The sequence below is a fragment of the Entelurus aequoreus genome, linkage group LG07 (genome assembly GCF_033978785.1).
Source record: "Entelurus aequoreus isolate RoL-2023_Sb linkage group LG07, RoL_Eaeq_v1.1, whole genome shotgun sequence".
NCBI classification, from domain to species: domain Eukaryota; kingdom Metazoa; phylum Chordata; class Actinopteri; order Syngnathiformes; family Syngnathidae; genus Entelurus; species Entelurus aequoreus.
The window spans coordinates 62,262,487-62,283,616 of record NC_084737.1 but is presented as its reverse complement, the minus strand read 5'-3'; the positions used below and the strand labels follow the sequence as shown (position 1 = coordinate 62,283,616).

General features: G+C 41.9%; 1 protein-coding gene across 2 annotated transcripts in view; it reads left to right on the top strand.

Moving 5' to 3' along the window:
- Nucleotides 1-21,130, top strand: part of renbp (renin binding protein) — a 62,855-nt gene that overhangs the window by 37,455 nt on the left and 4,270 nt on the right. For both annotated transcript variants that reach the window (XM_062054170.1, XM_062054169.1), the window contains 5 exons: nt 1,977-2,155; nt 8,097-8,324; nt 11,626-11,707; nt 11,772-11,947; nt 20,545-20,676. In XM_062054170.1, coding sequence (XP_061910154.1) covers nt 1,977-2,155; nt 8,097-8,324; nt 11,626-11,707; nt 11,772-11,947; nt 20,545-20,676 — 797 coding nt within the window. The remainder of the gene's footprint in view (nt 1-1,976; nt 2,156-8,096; nt 8,325-11,625; nt 11,708-11,771; nt 11,948-20,544; nt 20,677-21,130) is intronic.

Below are 21,130 nucleotides of genomic sequence, written 5' to 3'. Positions count from 1 at the left end.
AAAAAGGAAAAGAGTACAAGATGGAACATTAGCTATTTAAAATATGACTATAGTCATATAAAAGAAATAACTCTTAATTATGGATAAATGTGGATATATGCATCCGTCAATATATATATATATAAAAAGTGAAGGATTAGAGGGCAGTGGAAGCGATTCAGATAGGGAAGATGCTGTGAGACGCCGGTGGGACCTGATCTTCAGCTGGGAATGACTAAAACAGTAAATAAACACAAGACATATATATATATATATGGGGCGGCATGGCGTAGTGGGTTGAGCGCCCGTGTCAGAAACCTGAGGGTTGCAGGTTCGCTCCCCGCCTCTTACCATGCCGTTGTGTCCTTGGGCAGGACACTTCACCCTTGCCCCCGGTGCCGCTCACACCGGTGAATGAATGTTGAATGAATGATAGGTGGTGGTCGGAGGGGCCGTAGGCGCAAATTGGCAGCCACGCTTCCGTCAGTCTACCCCAGGGCAGCTGTGGCTATGAAAGTAGCTTACCACCACCAGGTGTGAATGAATGATGGGTTTTTAACATGTAAAGCGACTTTGGGTACTTAGAAAAGCGCTATATAAATCCCAGGTATTAATTAATTAATATATATACTCTATTAGCCACAACACAACCAGGCTTATATTTAATATGCCACAAATTAATCCCGCATAACAAACACCTCCCCCCTCCCCTCCATATAACCCGCCAATACAAATCAAACACCCGCACAACACACTCAATCCCACAGCCCAAAGTACCGTTCACCTCCGCAAAGTTCATACGGCACATATATTTCCCCAAAGTCACGTACGTGACATGCACATAGCGGCACGCACGTACGGGCAAGCGATCAAATGTTTGGAAGCCGCATCTGTGTACTCACGGTAGCGCGTATCCAACTCAAAGTCCTCCTGGTAAGAGTCTCTGTTGTCCCAGTTCTCTACGTGTTTGTGTTGCTGCAGCCGGCCACTAATACACCGCTTCCCACCTACAGCTTTCTTCTTTGCTGTCTTCATTGTTCATTAAACAAATTGCAAAAGATTCACCAACACAGATGTCCAGAATACTGTGGAATTTTGCGATGAAAACAGACGACTTAATAGCTGGCCACAATGGTGTCCCAAAATGTCCGCTACAATCTGTGACGTCACGCGCAAACGTCATCATACCGAGACGTTTTCAGCAGGATATTTTGAGGGAAATTTAAAATTGCACTTCACTAATCTAACCCGGCCGTATTGGCAATGTTAAGATTTCATCATTGATATATGAACTATCAGACTGCGTGGTCAGTAGTAGTGGGTTTCAGTAGGCCTTTAAGAGTATGTGAAAGTTGGAGTCCTATCTTGTTTACTTCTCTGACAACCTCCTTAAAGTTTTGTAATCAATCAGAAATATCAAGCAGCTAAAATGTGCCAAACACGGATAAGTATGGAGAGTGTTTAGCATTTTTTTCCCCATCATGCTTTGTAATGGCTGGGTGTAATTTAGATTTTTTTTATGGTGCCTTGACATTTTTTATCATGCACAAAGTTCAGTGAGCAGGTTGTGTTATGTGTGACCATGTGTGTTGACATTTTTGTTTTGTAATTTGACTTTTTTTTTTCTTTGCACCATGACTAGGGAAGGTTGTTTGCATTGGGTCTTATAAGTAAATACTTTCAATGTAAAGCGTAATTAAAGTTCATTGACCTTAATTATTGACTTTTTCTACTAGATATCGGCAACATCCAAGTTGTCAGACAATTAAAATGTTTAAAATCTCCCTTTGGGTTAAATTCTTTATTAAAGTCATGACTTCTTGCGGGCCGAATTGAAGACCATGGCAGGCCGCATTTGGCCCACGGGCTGTAGTTGGGACACTGCTGGAGTAAATTATGCAAACCCAAACAGCCGCTAACAGATAATGCTGTGAATAAACATGACTGCAACATGTAGCTATGGTTTTAAATAATGACTATTTCCACTTCCTTTTCAGGAGGGACGTTCCTCAGGAAGTTCGCTCGTGTTTCTAGCGGCAGTGGTCAGTGGAAGTGTGCTTTCTGCCTGACACGAGACGGTCAAGCAGTGAAAGTACAAAGGACCATATTCAGCGAGTGTTTCTACGTCATGGCCTTAGACGAACTCAGCCGAGTCACCAGAGACGAGGACATGCGGGTACGAAGCGTCGCACATAGGGATGGGTACTGAGTTCTTTCCTTTAATAAGGACCGACCGAATTCTGTCGGTTTCACCGAGTAACGTCAACTCAAACAGAAAAGTAATGTTGCAATTTTCCATGCCAACAAAACAAGCATGCTTGATAGAAAGCACTCAAAAGTATGGCTCCACTTCTCAAAATGCGCTAGCTCGATGCTAATTTACATTGGATATACCATATACATGCTCCTCATCAGTGTTGGGACTAACGTGTTTTTTTTTTATATTCAGTAACTTAGTTACCGTTACTACATGATGCGTTACTGCGTTATTTTACGTTATTTTTTATGTAGTATCGGCTAGAAACAGAAGATCTGAGTGTGTTTTATTGGAGCGCTGCAGTGTCGTCCTTCTGAATCTCTTGTGTCACAAGCCGGAGGCGCGCTCTGTGTGTGTCTGGGTGTGGGTGTGAGTGTGAGTGTGAGTGTGGGTGTGGTGAGGGGAGGGGGGGTGCGCAATACAACGTAAACCGTTGGCCAACCAAAAAGTAACCACAGAACACTAGTGTTCTGTGGTTACTTTTTGGTTGGCCAAGCGGACGTGACGACAGGCTGTCCTCACTCAGGTCCGCACGGACCTGTAGGGGGCTTGCCTTAAAGGCCTACTGAAATGAATTTTTTTTATTTAAACGGGGATAGCAGATCTATTCTATGTGTCATACTTGATCATTTCGCGATATTGCCATATTTTTGCTGAAAGGATTTAGTATAGAACAACGACGATAAAGATTGCAACTTTTGGTATCTGATCAAAAAAAGGCTTGCACCTACCGGAAGTAGCGTGACGTAGTCAGTTGAACATATACGCAAAGTTCCCTATTGTTTACAATGATGGCCGCATGAAGTGAGAGAGATTCGGACCGAGAAAGCGACAATTTCCCCATTAATTTGAGCGAGGATGAAAGATTAGTGGATGAGTAAAGTGCAAGTGAAGGACTAGTGGGGAGTTGAAGCTATTCAGATAGGGAAGATGCTGTGAGAGCCGGGGGTGACCTGATATTCAGCTGGGAATGACTACAACAGTAAATAAACACAAGACATATATATACTCTATTAGCCACAACACAAGCAGGCTTATATTTAATATGCCACAAATTAATCCTGCATAAAAACACCTGCGTGTTTGTTATGCTAGCTCCTAGCTCCTCTGCTAGCTCCTAGCTCCATAGAACACGCCAATACAATTCAAACACCTGATCAACACACACAATCACTCAGCCCAAAAGACCGTTTACCTAACCCAAGGTTCATAAAGCTTATATATTTTTAAAAAGTTACGTACGTGACGCGCACATACGGTCAAGTTATCGAATGTTTAGCAGCCAAGGCTGCATACTCACGGTACCTGATATTCAGCTGGGAATGACTACAACAGTAAATAAACACAAGACATATATATACTCTATTAGCCACAACACAACCAGGCTTATATTTAATATGCCACAAATTAATCCTGCATAATAACACCTGCGTGTTTGTTATGCTAGCTCCTAGCTCCTCTGCTAGCTCCTAGCTCCATAGAACACGCCAATACAATTCAAACACCTGATCAACACACACAATCACTCAGCCCAAAAGACCGTTCACCTAACCCAAGGTTCATAAAGCTTATATATTTTTAAAAAGTTACGTACGTGACGCACACGTACGGTACGGTACGTGTTATGCTAGCTCCTAGCTCCTCTGCTAGCTCCTAGCTCCATAGAACACGCCAATACAATTGAAACACCTGATCAACACACACAATCACTCAGCCCAAAAGACCGTTCACCTAACCCAAGGTTCATAAAGCTTATATATTTTTAAAAAGTTACGTACGTGACGCGCACGTACGGTACGGTACGTGTTATGCTAGCTCCTAGCTCCTCTGCTAGCTCCTAGCTCCATAGAACACGCCAATACAATTCAAACACATGATCAACACACACAATCACTCAGCCCAAAAGACCGTTCACCTAACCCAAGGTTCATAAAGCTTATATATTTTAAAAAAGTTACGTACATACGCAAAAAAAAGCCAAAGCTGCATACTCACAGTAGCACGTCTGCGTCTTTGTCATCCAAATCAAAGTAATCCTGGTAAGAGTCTGTGTTGTCCCAGTTCTCTACAGGCGTCTGTGTATCCAAATCAAAAGTCCTCCTGGTTAGAGTCTCTGTTATCCGAGTTCTTCCATCTTGACTGCATCTTTCGGGAATGTAAACAAAGAAGCGCCGGCTGTGTACTGTTGTGGCTGACTACGTTCGAAAAATACGTCCATTTCGCACCGACAACTTTCTTCTTTGCTTGCTCGGCTTCCTTCTCCATAATGCAATGAACATGATTGAAACAGATTCACGAACACAGATGTCCAGAATACTGTGGAATTATGAAATGAAAACAGAGCTTTTTCGTATCGGCTTCAATGTGGAAGGCATACCCGTGTTCGCCGGGCTACGTCACACGCATACGTCATCCTCAGAGGCGTTTCGAACCGGAAGTTTAGCGGCAAATTTAAAATGTCACTTTATAAGTTAACCCGGCCGTATTGGCATGTGTTATAATGTTAAGATTTCATCATTGATATATAAACTATCAGACTGCGTGGTCGGTAGTAGTGGGTTTCAGTAGGCCTTTAAGTCCGGCTGGAAATCAGGAGAAATTCGGGAGAATGGGTGTCCCGGGGAGAGGCACTGCAATTCGGGAGGGTTGGCAAGTATGAGATATTCTCACTTCTTTTCTTTTGTCGAGCACAAAGAAAATAACATTTTAGTTAAATGTAAGTTGTGTCTTGGATCAAAGATCCCATCTACTGCCCAAAACAATAACTCAAATCTGCCTGGTTAGGCTTTGTGTATGTCACGTGTGCCTTCCTTAGGTGAAGCCAGGTTTACAGCTATGTTGTTATTATGCTGTTTGTTACTTATGTATGTTATGTTGCAGCTATTTAAAATAGTTTTGTCAATTTGTCCTGGCCTGAAATAAATTGGCCCTTTGAAACATATATTTGTCTTTGTGTGTTGTATGTAGACCACATTGCTTAGCAGAGTTCAGTGGTGCAAATGCATGTCAAGTTGATCAGCATATTGTCTTATTCTCCAGTGCAATAACAGTACTGAAATGAAGGCTAAAAGGGCATTAATGGGAGATTTAAAAAAAAAACTAATAGTTACTTTTCACAGTAACGCATTACTTTTTGGTGTAAGTAACTGAGTTAGTAACTTAGAATCTAATCCTGCAGCCACCAAACCGGATCCCCTCAACACCCTGACTGCGCCTAGAAATTCTGTCTATGAAAGTTATGAACAGAATCGGTGACAAAGGGCAGCCTTGGCGGAGTCCAACCCTCACTGGAAACGTGTTCGACTTACCGCCGGCAATGCGGACCAAGCACTGACACTGATCGTACAGGGAGTGGACCGCCACAATCAGACAGTCCGATACCCCATACTCTCTGAGCACTCCCCACAGGACTTCCCGAGGGACACGGTCGAATGCCTTCTCCAAGTCCACAAAGCACATGTAGACTGGTTGGGCAAACTCCCATGAACCCTCAAGGACTCTGCCGAGAGTATAGAGCCGGTCCATAGTTCCACGACCAAGACAAAAACCACACTGTTCCTCCTGAATTCGAGGTTCGACTATCCGGCGTAGCCTCCTCTCCAGTACACATGAATAGACCTTACCGGGAAGGCTGAGGAGTGTGATCCCACGATAGTTGGAACATACCCTCCGATTCCCCTTCTTAAAGAGAGGAACCACCACCCCGGTCTGCCAATCCAGAGGTACCGCCACCCCGGTCTGCCAATCCAGAGGTACCGCCCCGATGTCCACGCGATGCTGCAGACGCCAGTGTGGAAGAGAGTCCAGCCCCTCTCGAGAGAACTGGTTCCAGAGCTTTTGCTGTGTGTCGAAGTGAGTCCGTTTATATCCAGCCGGAACTTCTCCACCTCGCGCACTTGCTCAGGCTCCTTCCCCTCCAGCGAGGTGACATTCCACATCCCAAGAGCTAGCTTATGTAGCCGAGGATCGGACCGCCAAGTGCCCTGCCTTCGGCTTCCGCCCAGCTCACAACGCACCCGACCTCTATGGCCCCTCCCATGAGTGGTAAGCCCATTGGAGGGGGAACCCACGTTGCCTCTTCAGGCTGTGCCTGGCCGGGCCCCATGGGGACGGGCCCGGCCACCAGGCGTTCGCCATCATGTCCCAACTCCGGGCCTGGCTCCAGAGGGGGGCCCCGGTGACCCGCGTCCGGGCGATGGAAATCGGAGTCTCTATATTTGTATTCCCATAGAAGTCTTCGAGCTGCTCTTTGTCTGATCCTTCACCTAGGACCTGTTGGTCTTGGGAGACCCTACCAGGGGGAATGAAATCCCCCGGACAACATAGCTCCTAGGATAATTGGGACACGCAAACTCCTCTACCACGATAAGGTGGCAGCTCAGAGAGGAGATAATACTAACATAGACACTCGTAAACGTGTTAGCATACACAATAATGCTAACGACGCTCACTTGATGTCATTATGACAGCACGTACAAATATGCATATAAACACTCCTACAGACATCACACGTGGGACAATTCAGTAAGTAAGAATTGTTTTAGTTCTATTGTAAAACTTACAAACGTTGCTTGGAGTGCTGGATGAAGAATCCATACGAGAATAAATGATATGCACGGCTGGACTGAACGGCATTTATACTTCCGGTTAGAAGCACTAAATGGAAGGACACTGCAGCATGGCGCCATAGCACAAACAATAAAACACTTTCTCAGTGTATTTGCTTAGTTTTTTAAACTATTTTTATTATGGCTGTCAGCAAATAAAAATTCACAAGTTAGCCGCACCGTCTTGTAGGCTGCAGTGTTCAAAGTGTAGGAAAAAAGCAGCGGTTTATAGTCTGGATTTTATGGTAGTAGACTTTGCATGCACTTGCCATTCCAAGACGTTAGATGGCAGTAGTGTAAAGGCTACAGTGTGTTGCCGTAGTCAGGAAGTAGTCTTTGCTTATAAGTTGAATGTGCCGGTGTTTTGTCGAGTCCTACAAAGTGTTTCTACTGTAAGTATTGTACTTATTACACACCAGATGTTGGGTTGTAACGTGCATTTTAGTTATTTGGTTTTTATTAACACATTTGAAGGGTGTTGAAATCGCCATGTAAAATCGCTAATGCTAATCATTAGTATGAGCATAGAGGTGGGAATCTGGGAGCATCTCACGACTCGATCCGATTGTTGGGGTGGCGATTTGAATCAAAATCGATTCTCGATTCAACACAATTTTTCGATTCTTGCAATATATTATTTGGTTAATAAAACGTTTTCAAAACAAATTACGGGTTACAAGACCTTTTCTAGGTTGCTGACGTGTACATGGCCTAAAAAGGTTTCTTTAAAAATGGATAATAAAAAAAAAAGTTAAACAAATTTCTATTTTCAATAACATTATAAACCGATTTACAATCGGAAATGGAAAAGATATCGCAATTTGGATGTGAATCGATTTTTTTGAGCACCCCCAATATGGCATATCCAATATAAATTGGCATCGAGCTAGCACATTTAAAAGGTTTAGCCTTACTTTCGAGCACTCTCTATCAGACATGCTCGTTTTGTTGGCATGGAAAATCGCAACGTCACTTAAAGGCAGTCCGCGCCTGTTTGCCCGCCAAGTGTTTGGGTCGGTGCAACCGGAGGTGACATCACGTGCAACAAATATGCCAAAATGGGGTACCTTTTGATTATACTTGAATCAGTACCCGATATTACCAAATTATGCACCCGTCCCTACCGACATATTGAATAAAATGTGGCGTCACATAATGAATTATGATTGATTATTTATTGATCAATACATTTGAAGAAGATGTTTGGAAATTATGTCTGAACAGAACAATGCATCTGCCTCCTGTCCCCCCAGAAAGAGGCTGAACAGATGATGGCGCAGCTCATCTTCTGGGTTCGGGTTGACCCAAAAGGTCTGGGTCGACCCGAGCTGGCCGGAGACACGCCCACCAGCAGCATGGCTGTTCCCATGATGCTGCTGTGTTTAGTGCAGCAGATCACAGACAGCCGGGAGCAGGACGTTGTGCTAAAGTACATGGAGCTGGGCAGCTGGTGTGTGCAGCAGATACTCCAACATATTCAGGTATCAACACGCCAATGTCATCCTTGTTCATTACCATGACAACGGAGGGCGATGATAATTCACAGATTCAGGAAAAAATGCTGATGATTCCGAGTGAAATCGGCTGTTAGCGATCACAGTACTACAAATTGCATTGCGATTGTTGAAGAGCCTAAGCCGAACTGAAATGCTAAGAGTTAGTACGCTGGCCAGATGGTGTCAAGTAAGACAAAATGAGCAAAATTAGGCTGACCATATTCTGAAATCCCAAAAAGAGGACACATATATGCGTGCCAAGGCGGGCAGCACGCCAAGGCCGGGACTAGGTGAACATTTGCCAATGATACTCGAACTTGCTTTATAAATAATATATTTATTTAAATAAAGCATTTTTTCTCCTCTGTTGACAGCAGTGTTGGCGCTAGGAATTTTCAAAATGTCCCAGGGACCCCATCAAGTCATAAAAATGGGGTCCCACAGTAAATTTTTGGGGTCCCACTTTTTTGTAAGCGTTTTGAAAACAAATGACAAATGTATGCATTATCCTGTTATATCTCACATTCTATGTTGTGTTTTGGAAAAAGGTTGTCATAAATTGTCATTAATTCATTAGAAAAGATAATACAAAAGAAAACAAATGTGTATACATATGTAAATGTATTCAGTTATAAACATTCATTCACTTTCTTCTTTCCTTCATGGATCTAAACTTTACCGCTGCTGGTAGTTTTTTCTATGTTTTTATTTAATAAGTTGTAGGTGTATTTATTTCAGTATAAAAGTGTAAAAAGTGTTTTGCTTGGGTCATAAAATCAGAATCAGAATCAGAATAGTTTTATTGCCATTGTTTGAGAACGGGTTCACAAACTAGGAATTTTTCTTGGTGCAAACGTGCGACAAATGATGATAATGATGTGCCAGGGCATACATAAATTTTATATTTAACGCTTAAATCTCTGGAGTCTACATCAACTTCAGATCTTTTCCTCATTTCAAAATGTTTTAGTTTTTTTTAAGGTTGTTTTTTTTGTTTGTTTGTTTTCCGCCCTTTTTTGTCAAACAAAACTATGTTTTTTATGGCAAACACACAAAATATGCAAAATTTTTCACCAAAAATATTTTTCAAAGTGGAATATTTGATGTGAAGTAATCGGAACCTTTGATAGGTCAATAATTCATAATAACATTGATTTTAATTCAATATTATGTTTTGAGCAATGACAGTTTGAAAGAAAAAAAAACAGCTTTGTTTTATTAGCCAACATTGCAACTTTTTCTAAATTACATTTCACCTTTAAGCTTTTTTATTTCACTTTTGTTATATTTATTTTAATAGTATTTTTAGAATGTGCCGTGGGCCTTTAAAACATTAGCTGTGGGCCACAAATGGTAAAAAAAAATTGAAAAAAATAAATAATCTGCGTCCTTTCTGATTTCAATGCGTTAAAAAGACACAAAAAGTGTGTTAACGCCAACACTGCTTGACAGTATAACAAAATAAGTCACACGGATATATAATATAATTCTGTAACATTCACAGTTTTGGAAAAAAAGTGAAGAGGTAGAAATATTCAAAATAACCTCTTGTATATAATCTAAACATAAATAATGCCTTAAAACAAGTTAATTAAATTTAAACAAAAAACAGCAGACAAGCTCTCACCCTGCACAGCTGTTTTGTGCTTTGTAGTGTCGATATGGGCTTGTAGATCTTTATTTGCCACAGATACATTGTTCCTGCTTTGCACACAGTGCATTCTGCTTCCATGTGTCACGGCCAGGACGAAAACACGAATAATTTTCCCGCAAATCATCCGTGAAGTTTCATTCACGTTTCGGCATTTCTTGTTCTCGTGTCTCTCTCCACTCACTCGCTCTCTCGCTCTGTGTCTCTGCCCCTCCCTCACGAATGTTGCTAGTGCGCACACCTTCAGTTTTTTTTTTTAACCCCTTCTTAACTTAACCCTGGACATACATTGAAAAAACACGCAACCCCAATTCAAAATGCCGGACATTTGAGGCATTTAAGAAACCCCGCCCGGACACCCCGGACACCCCCGCAAAAGAGGACATGTCCGGGGAAAAGAGGACGTATGGTCAGCCTAGCAAAATGAGCTAAAAAAAAAAAAGCTAATATGCTAAAGGTACAGCTAACATACTAACCATAGCATGCATAAAGTTAGCATTAGTGAAATACCAAAATATATGAAGTATATACCTGCTAAATTAGCTAAAACAGTCTGGCATGCTAATTTTAGCATGTTAAAATGCTAATTGTAGCATATGTCAAGTACCAACATATATTACCCTGAGGTGTGTACAGTAGTGAATGGATTCATATGGCCCCACTTCCTGGGTGGATCTCCCGTGACATTGCAACTGACGCTGTGGTCAAAGTTGGAATTACTACTAAACACACTCAATACTCTTCTGCCATCTAGCTACTAAAGTGAATAGTTCAACCCCAGTCATGTTTTATGTGTCAGGTAAACCACAACATATGACGGCCATATGAATCACCCTACTGTACCCGAAATATGTATTTGAAATGCGAGCTTGTTAAGGCTAGCATGCATCAAGTACCAAAATATGGCTGAGTGGCAAAATGAGTTTTAAAACAAAGTTAGCATACAAATGTTAGCTTGCTAACAGGTATCATTTTGAGGTGTTTACCTGCTAGATTAGCTTTAAAAAAAATCTAGCATGCTCATGGTAGCATGTTAAAATGCTAACTATAACATGCATCAAATATCAAAATATGTTACTCCGGGGTGTGCACAGTAGGGAAGGGTTTCATTCCTGGATGGATCTTCCGTGAAGGCTACATAGCAACTGATGCTGTGGTCAAAGTTGGCATTGTCACAAAACACATTTTAAAATACTCAACACTCAACTGCCATCTGGCGGCTTATTGTGACGCTAAATAGTGCACCCCGCAATTAGTCACGTTTCATTTGTGAGGTAAACTGTGACGAATGGGGCCCTATGAATCCCCTTCCTACTGTACCTGAAAAATGCTGACCTGCTAATGTTAGCATGCATCAAGTAACACAATATGGCTGAGGTGCAGAATTAGCTTTAAAAAAAAAAAGCTAGCATGCTAACTTTAGCATGCCAACAGGTATGATTTGTCAAGTATGCTAACGATTGTGCCACGGGTTGTTTAAAAATTAGCTAAGAGCCGCACTTTGGACACCCTTGAGTTATGGTGTACTACTGACATAGTTTTTTAAATCAAACTATTGTATGTATGTATTATTTGCAGCGTTTACGTTCAAGAGATATACAAATATCCCAAACCATATTTACTTTCCTCACACAGAGGGGGGGCACAGCTATCTTAGAGAACGTGTCGCCGGAGGGAACAGAGTTACCAGGCTGTCAAGGCCGGCTGCAGAATCCAGGTACTTTTGACCAAGTCATGCAAGTAATGAGTCAATATTTACAGTTTGACGTTCTTCTGCTCAGGCCACGCCCTGGAAGCAGGCTGGTTCCTGCTGGAGCACGCCAAGCAATCGGGAGACCAGCAGCTGCAGGCCACCGCCATCCACAAGTTTGTGGAGTTACCCTTTAAATGCGGCTGGGACCGAGAACATGGCGGCCTCCTCTACTTCCTGGATGTGGATGGCCACTGCCCCACACAGGTGACAAACAAACACCTTTTTGACTCCAAAATAATCCACAAAGTCACAAGAAAGAGGTTATTTATTTACTGCCATGGTTTTTGGGGAGTAATTGTAAACCATGTAGAGACAAAAAGGCCATGTTGTTAAGGCTATTTAGTTTAATAGGCTAAGGCAGTGCTTCTCTTTTTTTTCCACGCCCCCCCTAAAAATGAAATACGATTGAGAACCTAATAATATTTGTTTATCAGTACAACAAACTCAATGAGCTGCTGGCTCTAGCACCTACAGTACATGCCACCTAGCTGAAGACATATGTATTGTTTTCTCATGGCCCCCTGACACCTTACCATGCCTGCCTCACTACAGTAAAATATTAGAGATAAGGCTACCCGGTTTGTTTAGTAGGCTAAGGCAGTGCTTCTCAATTTTTTTTTGTCATGCCTTCCCCTTTGAGGACAATTTTTCACGTCCCCCCTAAAATTGAAATACGATTGAGAACTTAATAATATCTATTTATCAGTGGAAAAAACAACAAAATGAGCTGCTGGCACTAGCACCTACAATACATGCCACCTAGCTGAAGACGTGTGTACCATGCCCGCCGCACTACAGTAACATATATGAGATAAGGATTTTTGGTTTGTTTAGTAGGCTAAGAGCTAAATCGATTCATAATTCTCCAAAAATCGGTAAAAAATATATATATATTGATTGATTTATTTCCTTTATAAAATCTATTTTTCAAAAGACATTTTTAAGTCATCTATTTTTAAAAATACATATTTAAGTCATCTCCATTGAAGCAGAAGAACCTTGTCTAACCTGTGACCTATACCAAAGTTGTATTATAATTGTTATACCAAATAATACATTGCGAGAATCGGTTTGAATCGAGACTCGACTATGAATTGGAATCAGATCCAATTGTTAAGTGCTCAAAGAGTCCCTCCCCTATAATACAAATCGATTCACATCCAAACCTCGATTTCTATTCATTTCTATTTTCATTCCGATTCTAAATCGATTCATAAATTGTGAGAATCGATTTTAAAAAAAATAACAAGAGCATTTATTTTTAAATAATTAAAATGTTTTTATAAACCAAACAACTATTAATGATATTATTATTATTAATATTGATTTTATTTTTATTATTTTTTTGTCATAAAGAAATACAATTATGTGTGCTTACGGACTGTATCCCTGCAGACTGTATTGATCTATATTGATATATAATGTAGGAACCAGAAATATTAATAACAGAAGGAAACAACCCTTTTGTGCGAATGAGTGTGAATGAGTGTAAATAGGGGAGGGAGGTTTTTTGTGTTGGTGCACTAATTGTAAGTGTATTTTGTGTTTTTATGTTGATTTAATTTTTAAAAAAAATAAATAATTGTATTTATTTATTTATTTATTTTAATTTCTTGTGCGGCCCGGTACCAATCGATCCACGGACCGGTACCGGTACTGGTTGGGGACCACTGCCGTAAGGAACAAGCGGTAGAAAATGGACGGATGGATGTATATATATATATATATATATATATATATATATATATATATATATATATATATATATATATATATATATATATATATATATATATATATATATACATTATATATATATATATATATATATATATACATTATATATATATATATATATATATATATATATATATATATATATATATATATATATATATATATATATATATATATATATATATATATATATATATATATATATATATATATATATATATATGTCTTAATTAGATCATCCAAAAAATAGTGCTCGATACCGTGGTAGAGCGTAATATGTATGTGTGGGAAAAAATCACAAGACTATTTCATCTCTACAGGCCTGTTTCATGAGGGGTTTCCTCAATCCTCAGGAGATTTTAATGGAAGCATTCACATACCATGGTTTATATAGGGCACAGAGCGGGTGGGTACAGGCAGGCGTGGGGGCGTGGTGATTGACTCATGTGTTACCTAGGAGGTGTTTCCTTCTGTGACGGCATGCTGATACAATTTCGCTGCGCTTGTTGAGGGATGACAACTCTGGACGGTATATGATAAACAGTTTCTCTTTTAAGCATAGGTTGCATCTTTTGTTACCACTGTTGTAAGGTGTGCTGGATGCAAGAATTTGCCATGTTATTGAGTATTCAACATTATTGTCTTTGAGATTCCAAATGTGTTTGCTGAGTTCTGTAGTGTTCCGGAGTGTTTTGCATCTGAAAGACGCCTTGTGATTGTTCCATCTGGTTTTGAATTCTCCCTCAGTTAATCCTACGTATGTGTCGGATGTGTTAATGTCCTTGCGTATTACCTTTGCTTGGTAAACAACTGATGATTGTAAGCACCCCCCGTTGAGAGGGCAATCAGGTTTCTTGCGGCAGTTACAGCTTTTGTCGGTTTTGGAGTCGTTCTGCCTGGTGGTGGGCGGCTCCTTTTCAATTGCTTTATTGTGGTTTGAAATGATTTGTCGCATGTTGTTCATGCAGCTGTAGCTCAATTTAATGTTGTTATTGTTGAATATTTTTCTTAGGGTGTTGCCTTTGGGGAAGTGTTTGTCGATCAGGGTGAGGAATTTGTGGCCAATATTAGTTGAAACGTTTTTGCTGTATGGGGGGTTGTACCAGATAATGTTGTTTCGTTTTCTGCTCCTTTTTGGTTGGTTTCCTGGCGTGGGTTCGTAGGTGAGGGTGAAGTTGTATCCGCATTCATCAAGTGCTTTTTGGTACGGGGGGGTTGCTTTGTCGAATTCAGCTTTGCTAGATGACAGCATCGATAGCCTCAATCTGAACCTTGGTATTTACCGTGATGACGGACTGGCAGTGTGTCGCGCCTCGCCAAGGAGCAGCGAGAATACCAAGAAGCGTATATGCCGAATCTTCAAAGAGAACGGTCTACGGATCACAATTGAAGCCAACAAGCAAACCGTCAACTTCCTCGACGTCACTTTCAACCTGAGGAATAACAGCTACCAACCATTCACGAAACCCAACACAACACTCCAATACGTGCACCATGACAGCAACCACCCACCCACCACCACGAAAAGAATACCTACCGGAATTAATAAAAGACTATCGATGCTGTCATCTAGCAAAGCTGAATTCGACAAAGCAACCCCCCCGTACCAAAAAGCACTTGATGAATGCGGATACAACTTCACCCTCACCTACGAACCCACGCCAGGAAACCAACCAAAAAGGAGCAGAAAACGAAACAACATTATCTGGTACAACCCCCCATACAGCAAAAACGTCTCAACTAATATTGGCCACAAATTCCTCACCCTGATCGACAAACACTTCCCCAAAGGCAACACCCTAAGAAAAATATTCAACAAGAACAACATTAAATTGAGCTACAGCTGCATGAACAACATGCGACAAATCATTTCAAACCACAATAAAGCAATTGAAAAGGAGCCGCCCACCACCAGGCAGAACGACTCCAAAACCGACAAAAGCTGTAACTGCCGCAAGAAACCTGATTGCCCTCTCAACGGGGGGTGCTTACAATCATCAGTTGTTTACCAAGCAAAGGTAATACGCAAGGAAATTAACACATCCGACACATACGTAGGATTAACTGAGGGAGAATTCTAAACCAGATGGAACAATCACAAGGCTTCTTTCAGATGCAAAACACTCCGGAACACTACAGAACTCAGCAAACACATTTGGAATCTCAAAGACAATAATGTTGAATACTCAATAACATGGCAAATTCTTGCATCCAGCACACCTTACAACAGTGGTAACAAAAGATGCAACCTATGCTTAAAAGAGAAACTGTTTATCATATACCGTCCAGAGTTGTCATCCCTCAACAAGCGCAGCGAAATTGTATCAGCATGCCGTCACAGAAGGAAACACCTCCTAGGTAACACATGAGTCAATCACCACGCCCCCACGCCTGCCTGTACCCACCCGCTCTGTGCCCTATACAAACCATGGTATGTGAATGCTTCCATTAAAATCTCCTGAGGATTGAGGAAACCCCTCATGAAACAGGCCTGTAGAGATGAAATAGTCTTGTGATTTTTTCCCACACATACATATATATATATATATATATATATATATATATATATATATATATATATATATATATATATATATATATATATATATATATATATATATATATATATATATATATATATATATATATATATATCCTTGTGCTGGTACCTTGCCGTGGTGGAGAGTCTTGCGTGTCTCAATGACCCTTGAAAGCTATACCGGCGGGGGATCACACCCCGGCAGGTTTAACCATGCCGGGCAGGTTTCGGGGATAGAGGCCAGACAAAAGTCAGCACTCGGTCCTCCAGGTTGGGGGTTGGGCGTGAGGTTAACAACCCCACCCCGTAAAAAATCATCATGTTACAGAAACGACGAGAAGGAGCCATTCACACTGCGGCGGCGAAGAGAGGGCGCATCCTTGGATGTATCTATGACGGGGCCGGGTGAAATCCAGCAGGAAGCCCGACCCCTGACGACCCCGATCTTCGAAACCAAAACCAACACCAGAGTAGGTACATGCGCACACTGTTCCAGTGTGGGCGCATGGACCAGGTGTTGAAGACTATGAGGGACTATCGCCTGGACATCTTAGGCGTTAGTGAAATGAGGTGGACTGGGCAGGGGCGCCTCGTGATTGATGGAGCAACCGTTCTTTTCTCTGGGAAGCAAGACCACCATACCCAGGGATATAAATAATGATAAATGGGTTATACTTGTATAGCGCTTTTCTATCTTCAAGGTACTCAAAGCGCTTCGACAGTATTTCCACATTCACCCATTCACACACACATTCACACACTGATGGCGGGAGCTGTCATGCAAGGCGCTAACCAGCAGCCATCAGGAGCAAGGGTGAAGTGTCTTGCCCAAGGACACAACGGACGTGACTAGGATGGTAGAAGGTGGGGATTGAACCCCAGTAACCAGCAACCCTCCGATTGCTGGCACGGCCACTCTACTAACTTCGCCACGCCGTCCCTGGAGTCGGAGTCGGGATCATCCTTTCCAACTGTGCGGCGCAAGCGCTAGTGGGATGGAACCTGGTGAATGAGCGCATCATCACAGCAAGGCTCTATACTAGACATGCCAAAGTCACCATCGTGCAAGTCTATGCCCCAACCGAGGCTGCCTCAGAAGAGGACAAGGATGCCTTCTACAGCCAGCTCTGAGATCCCCAGCTACGACATCAAGATGCTGATTGGAGACCTAAATGCGAAAGTGGATGGCGACAGAAGGGGCCTCAATGCCACAGTGGGACCACACGGGTCTGCAAGCTCTACCAATGACAACGGGGAGAGACTGTTGATGCTAGACAGCACAAACGGCCTCAGCATTGGCAACACGTTTTTCATGCACAAACAGATCCATAAGATGACATGGGTTTCACCTGGGGGCGGAACCCGAAATGAGCTGGACTACATATGCATAAACACAAGATGGCGTTCGTCACTGCTAGACGTTCGTGCACACAGGGGTGCAGATGTAGGCTCGGATCACTTTCTTGTGGTGGGTAAAATCAGGCTGAAGCTGAAAAAGGTGCAAAAAATGCAGCCCAAGAGACCCTACGCAGTGGAAAAGCTTAAGAACACCAACCTGTCGAAAAGCTACTGTGAAGAGTTGAGGAAGAAGCTTGAGGTACCACCACATCCTTCCATTGAGGAGCAGTGGAGTCTGTTCTCCCGTGCCATCACTGAGACTGCGGAAACAGTTTTAGGCAGAAGAAGGGGCACCAACAAGGAGAGATGGATAACGGAAAAGACCTGGAAATTGATTGACGAAAGGAAGATGGCAAAGATGGAAAGAGAACAGAAGAGGAGGCTCCGATGCTGGAGGATGAAAGACGAGGAGTACAGATGCCTGACCGGGAAGTAAAAAAGAACTGCAGGAAAGACAAACGGAGGTGGCTGGAGGAGAAAGCAAAAGAAGCACAAGAGGCAGCAGAGAAAAACAACACTAAAACACTCTACAGGATTGTGTGGGAGCTAACCAGCTCCAGGAGCAGCTCCGGGGTGCCAATCAAGAACAGGGATGGCAGGGCACTCTTAAGCGATGAGGAACAGGAGGCAAGGTGGGTGGAGCACTTCAAAGACGTTCTCAAGCAGCCAACACCTCCCACTCTCTTTCTTTTTGATCGGGAAACACCAGCCCCAACTCTGACAGTCACCTCAGAAGAGATAACCAGGACCGAGGTTGCCCATGCAATCAAGAGCCTCAAGAACAGCAAGGCACCAGGACTCGACGAGGTATCTGCTGAGTTGCTGAAGCACGGTCAAGAGGTGGTCGTGGAGAGCCTCACGCACCTGTTCAACTTGATCTGGCATGCCGAAGAGGTCCCTGCCGACTGGAGACGGGGGTTATAGTGACGCTGCCAAAGAAGGGAAACCTCACAGACTGCAACAACTGGCGGGGCATCACACTGCTGTCGATCCCAGGCAAGGTTTTCTGTAGTGTGCTGCTCCAACGCCTAAACGACGAGGTAGATAACATCTTAAGGGAAGAGCAAGCCGGCTTCCGAAAAGGAAGGTCCTGCGCGGAACAGATCTTCATTCTTTGCAACATCATAGAACAGTGCCAAGAACTCCAGACACCCCTCATCATCAATTACATCGATTTCAAGAAAGCCTTCGACAGCATCCACCGGGAATGTGGCAGATCCTCCAGGAATACGGTATACCATCAAAGTACGTCAACATCTTCAGAGCCCTGTACCACAACTTCACCTGTCGAGTGAAAACCACCAACAGGACAACCGACGACTTTGACATTGTGACCGGGGTAAGACAGGGTTGCATCTTGTCTCCCTTACTGTTCATCATTGTCATAGACTTTGTCATGAGGACGTCTGTCGTCGGAGCAAACCTCGGCATTAAGTGGGGAGGGGGCAGACTGGCAGATCTAGACTTTGCGGACGACTTGGCTCTGCTTAGCCATTCCTACGCTGCACTCCAAAAATTGACCAACAATCTGCATGAGCAAGGGGAAAAAATCGGCCTACGTATAAGCCAAGAAAAGACCAAGGCCATGACCGTCGCACAAGACCAAAATGTTCCACTGCTCACCGTAGGCAAACAAGACATAGAGTACGTTGAGAACTTCGCGTATCTTGGAAGCAACATCTCAAACACTGGAGACGCAGAAAAGGATGTACAGACCAGAATCGGAAAAGCTGCAGGAGTCTTCCAACGCCTCCGGAACATCTGGTCATCAAAATCTATCAGTACATCCACAAAGCTGCGCCTCTATATGTCAGTGGTCATCCCTACAGTGACCTATGCCTGTGAGACGTGGATGAAGACATCAAGCATTACTAACAAGCCGGATGTCTTCCACCGACGGTGCCTCAGATACATCTTGAGGATCTCATGGAGAGACCACATCACCAATGAAGAGGTGATGAGAAGGGCAGGGGTAGCACCATTGTCTGACATGGCTGGACATGTACTCCGACTGCCAAAAGAGAGACTGGCAAGTGTGGCAATGGACTGGGTGCCAGAAGGGGTAACGAGGAAGAGAGGACGGCCAAAGAAGACGTGGAGACAAACAGCCAAGGAAGACTTGAGAGAGATGGGAGTCAGCTGGCATGGAGCAAGAAGGGTCGCCAGTGACCGGAACAAATGGAGGGGACTCGTCACCCAATGTTCCAACAGGAATGGGAGGAACTAAGTCTAAGTAATATATATATATATATATATATATATATATATATATATATATATATATATATATATATATATATATATATATATATATATATATATATATATATATATATATATATATATATATATATATATATATTTATATTTATTTATATATATATATTTATTTATTTATTTATATATATTTATTTATTTATTTATTTATTTATTTATTTATATATATATATATATATATATATATATATACCTGTGTGTGTGTATATATATATATATATATATATATATATATATATATATATATATATATATATATATATATATATATATATATATATATATATATATATATATATATAGTTACTTTATTTAGTTAAGGTTGAGACACCCCTGCTTTAAATCATGTCAGCAGCCAAGAGGAGGTTTTTTAATCTGTAAACCCTTTTGAAAAAGGTTTTATTATAATTCATAAACCAAATAATATATGACGAGAATCGTGAATAGATTACGAATCGGAATCGTGTGGAATCGTATTCCCACCTCTAGTACAGTAGTCGTAGTTTTTGTTAGTTATCCGTTCTTCAAAAATATGAATAAAATACACATTTTACAGAGTGTAATTACAGTTGTCAGTGTTTCCCATAGAACAGCAATCTATTCATGGTCCTAGGCGGTATCAAGATGACGTCATCATATAATTTGCATATTCGCTATAATGCATGTATTTTATTTTTAATAAAATGCTGAAAGAAAAGTATACATATTTTTAAAGACTAATATGTGTGTTATTAGTTTGTAGTATCAACCAGCTCTATGTTTCATGACGCAGTGATTTGATGTTCTGCCATTTGCTTGACTCCGCTAAGTGGAGCAACGCAGACATGCGAGTGTTTTTGTGTTTGGGCAGTTGGAGTGGAACATGAAGCTGTGGTGGCCTCACTGCGAGGCTCTCATCGCCTTCCTCATGGCCTACAGCCGCACCAAAACGCCACACCTGCTGGAGACCTTCTCTCAAGTGTTTGAATACACCTTTAGCCACGTAAGTACCAATTAAAGGTACGGCGTCACCCCGATTTACCAACCTAGTTCTTTACCAGGGTTTATCAGTGGGAAAGTTTGTATAGTGAAGCAAATTTGTTTGTAGGAAACAATGTAAATATGAATAATTGGTTCCGGCCTGGACAGCGTGTTTACTTGTGTGTGATATAATGTGCGATATGAGCAGTCCTGCAGTGTGTTTACTTGTGTGTGTGTTATCATGTCTGATACAAGCAGTACTGCAGCGTGTTTACTTGTGTGTGATATCATATGCGATACAAAGAGTCCTGCAGACTGTTTACTTTTGTGTGATATCATGTCCGATAAAAACAGTCCTGCAGCATGTTTACTTTTGTGTGATATTATGTGCGATACAAGCAGTCCTGCAGCATGTTTACTTTTGTGTGATATTATGTGCAATACAAGCAGTCCTGCAGCGGGGACGGCGTGGTGCG